The sequence below is a fragment of the Calliphora vicina genome, chromosome 1 (assembly GCF_958450345.1).
Source record: "Calliphora vicina chromosome 1, idCalVici1.1, whole genome shotgun sequence".
NCBI classification, from domain to species: Eukaryota; Metazoa; Arthropoda; class Insecta; order Diptera; family Calliphoridae; genus Calliphora; species Calliphora vicina.
The window spans coordinates 12913664-12924680 of record NC_088780.1 but is presented as its reverse complement, the minus strand read 5'-3'; the positions used below and the strand labels follow the sequence as shown (position 1 = coordinate 12924680).

Below are 11017 nucleotides of genomic sequence, written 5' to 3'. Positions count from 1 at the left end.
TGAAGAAAGTACCTTTTGAAGAAAGTACCTTTTGAAGAAAGTACCTTTTGAAGAAAGTACCTTTTGAAGAAAGTACCTTTTGAAGAAAGTACCTTTTGAAGAAAGTACCTTTTGAAGAAAGTTACTTTGTAAAAGGATAATTTTGAAGAAAGTACCTTAACTAGAAAATATCTCTTTAGAGAGCAAATTGTTAAGAAAATCTTTATTGTTTCACTAATTCCAAACCTGTCTAAAACTGCTGTATCCTCTGTCTGTTTGCTAAGTGTGTGTATGTATCCCTTTTGTTTAAGATTTCTTTTAATTTTATTATTTAATTTAATAAATTTTCGTAAGACTCCTTAGTGTTTTTTTAAAAAACCTCTTTGTTACTTTTATAATTTTACCATAAAAAAACCTTTGTTCTTATCCCAAAAAATCATGTTCCTTTTTTTATGTAAATAAAACCTTAAACAATTTAAATTAAATACTTATAAAGTTTAACTTTTATGTTTTAAAATACTATTATAAACAAAGAAAAATTTAAGCGCACATCTTATAAATGAAAGAATTTTCTTCAACAAAAAATAAAGAAAAACTATAAAATAATAAAAAGACATGAAAATGAAAAACTCTTGTCATAATTATTGGCATTTCTTTAAGCATTTTTCTAACCCTTCCTTTAAAATTAACATTAACTAAGCAAATATAACTTAATAATAAAAGTATAATGCTTTTAAAAAATTTCTTTAAAAACTGTTTAACATATACATAAATACAAAAATATATTTTAAAATATATAAATTTTGAATGCTTTAAAAAGTGCTATAATAACCACAATATTCATTTAAACTTACATACATATTTTATTATTATTATTATTTAGTCATATCATTTAAACTAAAAGAAAGCAAATATTTATAATAAATACTTATAAAATTTAATATATAATACTTATATAAACAATATATAAGTATGTAGTATGATAAAACATTTACATACATATTCTTATACTTACAATACATATATTCTTATATACATAACATACATACATATGTAATTTACTTATATTTGAAATACATATGATTTATTACTTCTATAATATAATAAAATAGTTATTTATGTTTAGTCTTTGTAGTAGTATTATCGTAATTTATATCTATCTGTATTTTCTACCTTTCTATCCTTCCTTCCCCAATTTATTGTGGCTTTTCCCTTAAAGACTTTTTGTTTTAGCCCTACTTCCATGATTGATTTTGAGAGTGTTTGTAATTTGTTTAGTATTTCTCTTTATTATTATAATTTTCTTTTATTTTTATTATTATTTAATTAATATTTGTATTTCCTTTTATTTTATGTTTTCTTTTTTGTATATACATTAATTAGTTTTCAATTAAAATAAATGTATGTATTAATAATCTGAAATTTATATTTGTTTTTTATATAAAATCTATCTATTGTTTTTATGAGGTTCTTATAAGAACTGATTCTTAAAGTGAATTGTAATGGATGATTTTATGTTTATAATGTGTTAAAACTGTTAGCTGGTTATTCTGATCTTATTCCAGACTTCATCATGGATCTCTGTAATCGCCTATTGTAACTAGGTCAGTGGTTATTTTAACTATTGTAAATGATGTTCAAGAATATTGAAAGTTTACAATTTTTAGTATTATCATTTTGCCTCTAGTTTACACACTATTGTGAATGATGTTTAAGAAGCTTGAAAGTTGATATTTGCAATATGTTTATAGCACTTGAACGATCATCTTTATAACGTGTAATGAAATTTAGATGCATTCTTGTTTCCTGCCATAATGCCTTGGGCATTTTCACTATCGTGAATGATGTAAAAAAGATTAACAGTTGACATTTGTTTAGTCAACTTCAAAGGATGTTATTTCTTTTCTTATTTCCCACATCATTCTTGAGTAGTAAATCTAATCTTTTATTTAAAGAAAAACATTTATTTTTTATTATTTAACTAAATAAATAACTTTATTTCTCCTATTCAATCGAGTTGTAAATGTCCATAAGCTTAAATATATTGTTTATGGTCCTTTGAATTGGATATGAACCATTGGCTTCTGGATTTACAGTTCGCTGCTCTAAAGAAAACCATTCAAATCTTGTTTTTACAAGTGCCTGAATTATCTCAGCGCAACGTTCTCTTAAACTTACCAATCATAAGATAAAAATTATGTATAGTCCTTCGAACCAGGTTTGAATCTTGTGGATTTACCTTGAATCAATTAATTGCATATTGCTGCTCTCCAAAAAAGCATTAAAAACTTGTCTCAAAAAGTCCCCATCTTATGTTAAACTGCCCAGCGATCTCATATGATCGACAGACAAGACCTGTTTTCGTTCTGAGGATCGTAGAATCCGCTATAGCAGAATATACAATCACGACATTTGTGGAGTCCACATTCGAACCTCGCCTGTCCGAATCACAATTTTTTTGAAACTCCGTGTGATCTGAGAGGCATCACGATATACAGAGATGAAGATCCCATTCGTACAACTTGAAACAATCATTGTAAAAGTTAATGACCTTCTATCAGGAAATACAATTTTGTTAAGCATCTTGGGACGATATCAATTTCAAGCGGAAACAAACGTTCGTACATCACGACATTTATATCTCTTGCACTTTCAATCTCCGATCGGCCAACACCATATCTGATTTTGTTCAATATTTGCAGAAAGTAACTTCTTAGAAAAAAGTACCTTTTTAGGAAAAAGTACCTTTTTAGGAAAAAGTACCTATTTAGAAAAAAGTACCTTTTTAGAAAAAAGTATATTTTTAGAAAAAAGTACCTTTTTAGAAAAAAGTACCTTTTTAGAAAGAAGTACCTTTTTAGAAAAAAGTACTTTTATAGAAAAAAGTACTTTTATAGAAAAAAGTACTTTTATAGAAAATAGTACCTTTTTAGAAAAAAAGTACCTTTTTAGAAAAAAGTACCTTTTTAGAAAAAAAGTACCTTTTTAGAAAAAAAGTACCTTTTTATAAAAAAGTACCTTCTTAGAAAAAAGTACTTTTATAGTAAAAAGTATTTTTATAGTAAAAAGTACTTTTATAGTAAAAAGTACTTTTATAGTAAAAAGTACTTTTATAGTAAAAAGTACTTTTATAGTAAAAAGTACTTTTATAGTAAAAAGTACTTTTATAGTAAAAAGTACTTTTATAGTAAAAAGTACTTTTATAGTAAAAAGTACTTTTATAGTAAAAAGTACTTTTATAGTAAAAAGTACTTTTATAGTAAAAAGTACTTTTATAGTAAAAAGTACTTTTATAGTAAAAAGTACTTTTATAGTAAAAAGTACTTTTATAGTAAAAAGTACTTTTATAGTAAAAAGCACTTTTATAGTAAAAAGTACTTTTATAGAAAAAAGTACTTTTATAGTAAAAAGTACCTTTATAGAAAAAAGTACTTTTATAGAAAAAAGTACTTTTATAGAAAAAAGTACCTTTTTAGCAAAAAGTACCTTTTTAGAAAAAGTACCTCTTTAGAAAAAAGTACCTTTTTAGAAAAAGTACCTTTTAGAAAAATGTACCTCTTTAGAAAAAAGTACCTTTTTAGAAAAAAAGTACCTTTTTAGAAAAAAGTACCTTTTTAGAAAAAAAGTACCTTTTTAGAAAAAAGTTCCTTTTTAGAAAAAAAGTACCTTTTTAGAAAAAAAGTGCCTTTTTTAGAAAAAAAGTACCTTTTTAGAAAAAAGTGCCTTTTTTAGAAAAAGTACCTTTTTAGAAAAACAGTACCTTTTTTAGAAAAAGTACCTTTTTAGAAAAAAAGTACCTTTTTAGAAAAAAAGTACCTTTTTAGAAAAAAGTACATTTTTAGATAAAAGTACCTTTTTAAAAAAGTACCTTTTTAAAAAAGTACCTTTTGAAGAAAGTACCTTTTGAAGAAAGTACCTTTTGAAGAAAGTACCTTTTGAAGAAAGTACCTTTTGAAGAAAGTACCTTTTGAAGAAAGTACCTTTTGATGAAAGTACCTTTTGAAGAAAGTACCTTTTGAAGAAAGTACCGTTTGAATAAAGTACCGTTTGAAGAAAGTACCTTTTGAAGAAAGTACCCCTTGAAGAAAGTACCATTTGAAGAAAGTACCTTTTGAAGAAAGGACCTTTTGAAGAAAGTACCTTTTAAAGAAAGTACCTTTTGAAGAAAGTACTTTTTGAAGAAAGTACCTTTTGAAGAAAGTACCTTTTGAAGAAAGTACCTTTTGAAGAAAGTACCTTTTGAAGAAAGTACCTTTTGAAGAAAGTACCTTTTGAAGAAAGTACCTTTTGAAGAAAGTACCTTTTGAAGAAAGTACCTTTTGAAGAAAGTACCTTTTGAAGAAAGTACCTTTTGAAGAAAGTACCTTTTGAAGAAAGTACCTTTTGAAGAAAGGACCTTTTAAAGAAAGTACCTTTTGAAGAAAGTACCTTTTGAAGAAAGTACCTTTTGAAGAAAGTACCGTTTGAATAAAGTACCTTTTGAAGAAAGTACCTTTTGAAGAAAGTACCTTTTGAAGAAAGTACCTTTTGAAGAAAGTACCTTTTGAAGAAAGTACATTTTGAAGAAAGTACCTTTTGAAGAAAGTACCTTTTGAAGAAAGTACCTTTTGAAGAAAGTACCTTTTGAAGAAAGTACCTTTTGAAGAAAGTACCTTTTGAAGAAAGTACCTTTTGAAGAAAGTACCTTTTGAAGAAAGTACCTTTTGAAGAAAGTACCTTTTGAAGAAAGTACCTTTAGAAGAAAGTACCTTTTGAAGAAAGTACCTTTTGAAGAAAGTACCTTTTGAAGAAAGTGCCTTTTGAAGAAAGTACCTTTTGAAGAAAGTACCTTTTGAAGAAAGTACCTTTTGAAGAAAGTACCTTTTGAAGAAATTGCCTTTTGAAGAAAGTACCTTTTGAAGAAAGTACCTTTTGAAGAAAGTACCTTTTGAAGAAAGTACCTTTTGAAGAAAGTACCTTTTGAAGAAATTGCCTTTTGAAGAAAGTACCTTTTGAAGAAAGTACCTTTTGAAGAAAGTATCTTTTGAAGAAAGTACCATTTGAAGAAAGTACCTTTTGAAGAAAGTACCTTTTGAAGAAAGTACCTTTTGATGAAAGTACCTTTTGAAGAAAGTACATTTTGAAGAAAGTACCTTTTGAAGAAAGTACCTTTTGAAGAAAGTACCTTTTGAAGAAAGTACCTTTTGAAGAAAGTACCTTTTGAAGAAAGTACCTTTTGAAGAAAGTACCTTTTGAAGAAAGTACCTTTTGAAGAAAGTACCTTTTGAAGAAAGTACCTTTTGAAAAAAGTACCTTTTGAAGAAAGTACCTTTTGAAGAAAGTACCTTTTGAAGAAAGTACCTTTTGAAGAAAGTACCTTTTGAAGAAAGTACCTTTTGAAGGAAGTACCTTTTGAAGAAAGTACCTTTTGAAGAAAGTACCTTTTGAAGAAAGTACCTTTTGAAGAAAGTACCTTTTGAAGAAAGTACCTTTTGAAGAAAGTACCTTTTGAAGAAAGTACCTTTTGAAGAAAGTACCTTTTGAAGAAAGTACTTTTTGAAGAAAGTACTTTTTGAAGAAAATACCTTTTGAAGAAAGTAAATTTTAACGGAAGTACCTTTTGAAGAAAGTACTTTTTGAAGAAAGTTAAAATCAGGGAAACATGGTTGAAGGCATCGACTTTTGTATTTATTTCGGGAACTTTGCTTTGGTTCGAAATCTTGGTAACATAGAGCAAACTGCTTTCAAACGGACTAGGGAAGTATGTATTAGTATTTTCGTCCAATTAATTTAATTTTTTGTTCACTATTGATTTTTATTATTTCTTTGTCATAAATTTTATTTTTATGGTTGTGATTTGAAAGGTTTGTAATTTGTGTTGTGTTAAAAATCCTGTGCTTAAATGTAGTGTAACAGTAATAAACAAAATAACACCATTTCCATTTATATTGCTAAAAATCCAGTTGCATTTAAATAAATTTTAAAACTTAAAAAAATCAGTTACTTTTTTCAAACAAATTGAATTCAACAATTTAAATGGAAATGGTGTATATAATTAAACAAAGCATTTTTTATTTAAAATCCTTTAAAGAAACACTGTAAATGTTTGAAAAAAAAAACAAGAAATTGTTAATAATTTTGTTCTAGAACAGTGTTAAATATAGTTAACAATAAGAAATAAATTTAGAAAAGCAAAATAAACATACATACATATTCAATAAATATAAAGTAATAATAATAATAATTAGATTATCCATAGATATTTTTGAAATGATATACAAACATGAAATACAAAGTATATATGGGAAATACTTAAACTATTAGTTGCTACTAAAATGAAACTGAGAATAAATATTTAACAAACCAATTAAAAATAACTTAAAACAAACAAATAAATAAAGAAATATTATAAAATTACAAATGACTGAGTTTTAAATACTAATGGAATAGAAAACTGAAAAACCAAAGTAGGTTAAAAAGCCAAGCACAATTATTTAGACAAAAAAAATCGATTTCTTAGAAACCTTAGAAATTTATACAAATCCCTGTGTTTTTTCTTTTAAATGCACAGAAAATTATTTCAAAGGTTTTATTAGGTTTATTGCATTTAACTAAATTTTAATTTAGTTGTTTTGCAGCTGTTCCAAAGCGAACATATTTCAATATTTGAAGTAGTTTAGAACCAATAAACTTAATTCATGTTCAGCTTTTAAGAATGAAATCGAAAAGAGGCGCTTTTGCCAATTCCGCCACCGGTTATAGTAAACGCCATAATTCTCATACAAATAAATCTAATAATAAATCCTCAAAATCACCAGAATCTACTGCAGCTGAGAAGAAATGCAAAAATGCTGAGAAGGCAGCAGAGAAACCGATTGTGGAGGATCCAGATACTGATTTGAATTCAGGTTTTGGTGATTACTTGAGATCAAATGAGGGTAAGTAATATTTAGATATCCTATCTTAGATTTTATTTCAAAAACCTGTTCTTCACTTTCCCGGAATTTGGCATTTGGAATTTTTCGTTTGTTTTTGGGAATTCTTACCTAAAATTTGTTTAAAAATTGTTCCTAAAATACCATAAATTTGTTTTAATTTAATATTAAGTTATTTTTTTATAAGTTTTGCCTGTTTATGACTTCCCCGGGAATTGGGAATTTTTTGGCTTGTTTTGGGAATTCCTAATTTGTGGAAATTTAAAGTTTAGGATGTGTAAAATTATTATTATTGAATAGCTTTGCCTGTTTTTGACATTCCCAGAATTGTTTTTGACTTCCCCAGAAATTGGGATTTTTTCGTTTTTTCTGGGAATTCCTAAAATATGTGAAATTTGTTTAAATTTAAAGTGTATGCTGTATTAAATTATTATTTTTAATAGTTTTGCCTGTTTTTGACTTCCCCAGAAATTGGGATTTTTTTTGCTTGTTTTGGGAATTCCTAATTTGTGGAAATTTGAAGTTTACGCTGTGTAAAATTACTATTATTGAATAGCTTTGCCTGTTTCTGACTTTCCCAGAATGGTTTTTGACTTCCCCAGAAATTGGGATTTTTTTGTTTTTTCTGGGAATTCCTAAAATATGTGAAATTGGTTAAATTTAAAGTTTATGCTGTATTAAATTATTATTTTATATAGTTTTGCCTATTTTTGACTTCCCCAGAAATTGGGATTTTTTTGCTTGTTTTGGGAATTCCTAATTTGTGGAAATTTAAAGTTTACACTGTGTCAAATTATTATTATTGAATAGCTTTGCCTGTTTTTGACTTTCCCAGAATTGTTTTTGACTTCCCCAGAATTTGGGATTTTTTTTGTTTCTTTTGGGAATTCCTAAAATATGTGAAATTGGTTAAATTTAAAGTTTATGCTGTATTAAATTATTATTTTTAAATAGTTTTATCTGTTTTTGACTTCCCCTGAAATTGGGATTTTTTTGCTTGTTTTGGGAATTCCTAATTTGGGGAAATTTAAAGTTTACGCTGTGTAAAACTATTATTATTGAATAGCTTTGCCTGTTTTTGACTTTCCCAGAATTGTTTTAGACTTCCCCAGAAATTGGATTTTTTTTTGTTTCTTTTGGGAATTCCTAAAATATGTGAAATTGGTTAAATTTAAAGTTTATGCTGTATTAAATTATTATTTTATATAGTTTTGCCTATTTTTGACTTCCCCAGAAATTGGGATTTTTTGGCATGTTTTGGGAATTCCTAATTTGTGGAAATTTAAAGTTTACGCTGTGTAAAATTATTATTATTGAATAGTTTTGCCTGTTTTTGACTTTCCCAGAACTGTTTTTGACTTCCCCAGAAATTGGGATTTTTTCGTTTTTTTCTGGGAATTCCTAAAATATGTGAAATTTGTTTAAATTTAAAGTGTATGCTGTATTAAATTATTATTTTTAATAGTTTTGCCTGTTTTTGACTTCCCCAGAAATTGGGATGTTTTTTTCTTTCTTTTGGGAATTCTTAAAATATGTGAAATTTGATTTAATTTAGAGTTTATGGTGTATTCAATTATTATTTCCAATAGTTTTGCCTGTTTTTGACTTACCCATAATTGTTTTAGACTTCCCCAGAAATTGGGATTTTTTCGCTTGTTTTGGGAATTCCTAAAATATGTGAACTTTGTTTAAATTTAAGGTTTATGTTGTGTAAAATTATTATTTTTAAAGAGTTTTGGCTGTTTTTGACTTCCCCAGAAATTGGGATTTTTTTTGCTTGTTTTGGGAATTCCTAATTTGCGGAAATTTGAAGTTTACGCTGTGTAAAATTACTATTATTGAATAGCTTTGCCTGTTTTTGACTTTCCCAGAATGGTTTTTGACTTCCCCAGAAATTGGGATTTTTTTGTTTTTTCTGGGAATTCCTAAAATATGTGAAATTTGTTTAAATTTAAAGTGTATGCTGTATTAAATTATTATTTTTAATAGTTTTGCCTGTTTTTGACTTCCCCAGAAATTGGGATTTTTTTTCTTTCTTTTGGGAATTCTTAAAATATGTGAAATTTGCTTTAATTTAGATTTATGGTGTATTCAATTATTATTTTCAATAGTTTTGCCTGTTTTTGACTTCCCCAGAAATAGGAATTTTTTTTTGATTCTTTTGGGAATTCCTAAAATATGTGAAATTTGTTTAAATTTAAAGCGTATGCTGTATTAAATTATTATTTTTAATAGTTTTGGCTGATTTTGACTACCCCAGAAATTGGGATTTTTTCGCTTGTTTTAGGAATTCCTAATTTGTGAAAATTTAAAGTTTACGCTGTGTAAAATTATTATTATTGAATAGCTTTGCCCGTTTTTGACTTTCCCAGAATGGTTTTTGACTTCCCCAGAAATTGGGATTTTTTCTGGGAATTCCTAAAATATGTGAAATTTGTTTAAATTTAAAGCGTATGCTGTATTAAATTATTATTTTGAATAGTTTTGCCTGTTTTTGACTTCCCCAGAAATTCGGATTTTTTTTGTTTCTTTTGGGAATTCTTAAAATATGTGAAATTTGTTTTAATTTAGAGTTTACGGTGTATTCAATTATTATTTTCAATAGTTTTGCCTGTTTTTGACTTTCCCAGAATTGTTTTTGACTTCCCCAGAAATAGGGATTTTTTTTGATTCTTTTGGGAATTCCTAAAATATATGAAATTGGTTAAATTTAAAGTTTATGCTGTATTAAATTATTATTTTATATAGTTTAGCCTATTTTTGACTTCCCCAGAATTTGGGATTTTTTCGCTTGTTTTGGGAATTCCTAAAATACCTACAGTTTTTTGAAATTTCTAGTTATCGCTGTGCTAAGTTATTATTTTAAGTAATTTTGCCTATTTTTGACTTCCCCGGAAATTGGGATTTTTTCGATTGTTTTGGGAATTTCTAAAATATATCAAAATTTTTTAAATTTTAAGTTTTTTAGTTATAAAATAAACTGTTTAACTGTTTTTTACTTAATTTTTTATCATGTTTTTTAGAATTCTTAAAATAGCTCAAACTCTACTTTAAAAGGCATATATTTTCTTCTTCTTGAGCTGATGTAAGACCCCTTTCACACTAGGCAATTTAGTAGCGCAAGTCTCTTGCCCAACAACAAAACAGCATGTAAAATTTTCTTCTCCTTAACCCGACATTACCTCTGGCATCTACAAACACAAGAGATTTGCGCAACCAAATTGCCTAGTGTGAAAGGGGTCAAAAGAGCAACATTTTGCAACAGGGCAACATTTATTTTTAAAAAAAAAGAAACTCAAGTCTGCCCTTTACAAAACTAATGTCACACTTTAATTCCATTTCATTGCAGGTGTTGAAATGATGAAAATCTTTATATTCGCCAATACAGTTATGGTGATTGTTACAATGGCCTGGCCTCATGTCAAAATGCAATATTTTTGGTTTATGGAATGGTTGGAATCCTATCAACAAGAATCATACTAAATACAGCTTAAACAAACAACATTTAATATTAATAAAAACAAAAATCAAACAAAATGGTGGGTCCCTTCATGCAAGGCATGCTGCTAATGGGCATTATCTATTGGTACTCCAAGGGTCTTATTAACATGATCAATGATTACTATAGAGGCGAATTTAATCGTAAACTTAAAACTGAAATAAATCAACAAAAACTGGCTCTTAATAAAGCCCCAATATATGATTTAAGTGACATGGAGCAACTGGTGAATATAGAAATGATTGAAGACAAATGGAGCAGTGAAGAACAGCTACAGGATTTTATTGAGTTAAAGGATCGAAATGATTTAAATTTAAGTTCTTTAGAAAATATGACATATTGTTATCGTTTGAATAGCAAAAAAGAGTTTTTAAATATTTTATTTACAATTATTTATAATTATAATAAAATGCATCCATTTAAAAATCCCATATGTGCTTTGAATGAAAATGAAAATAAAAATATTTCAACGGTTTATAGTAAAATCGAATTATAAGATGAATTAGTTTAAGTTTTATGTTTAATTTATTTAGTTTTTATGTAATAAATGTATAAAACTAAGTTTAAATGTCATTTTAAATCAATAAATATTTTATTAATTAAAGGAACTTAAAAGGAAATAAGC

The 11017-nt window shown here is 26.8% G+C and overlaps 1 protein-coding gene across 1 annotated transcript; it reads left to right on the top strand.

The window, feature by feature from the left end:
* The first annotated feature begins 6673 nt into the window (after positions 1–6673).
* Positions 6674–10376, top strand: Xport-A (exit protein of rhodopsin and TRP A). Its single transcript, XM_065498732.1, has 2 exons — positions 6674–6896; positions 10243–10376. The coding sequence occupies exons 1-2, from the start codon at positions 6674–6676 to the stop codon at positions 10374–10376; spliced, it is 357 nt and encodes a 118-aa protein (XP_065354804.1).
* Positions 10377–11017: the final 641 nt, after the last annotated feature.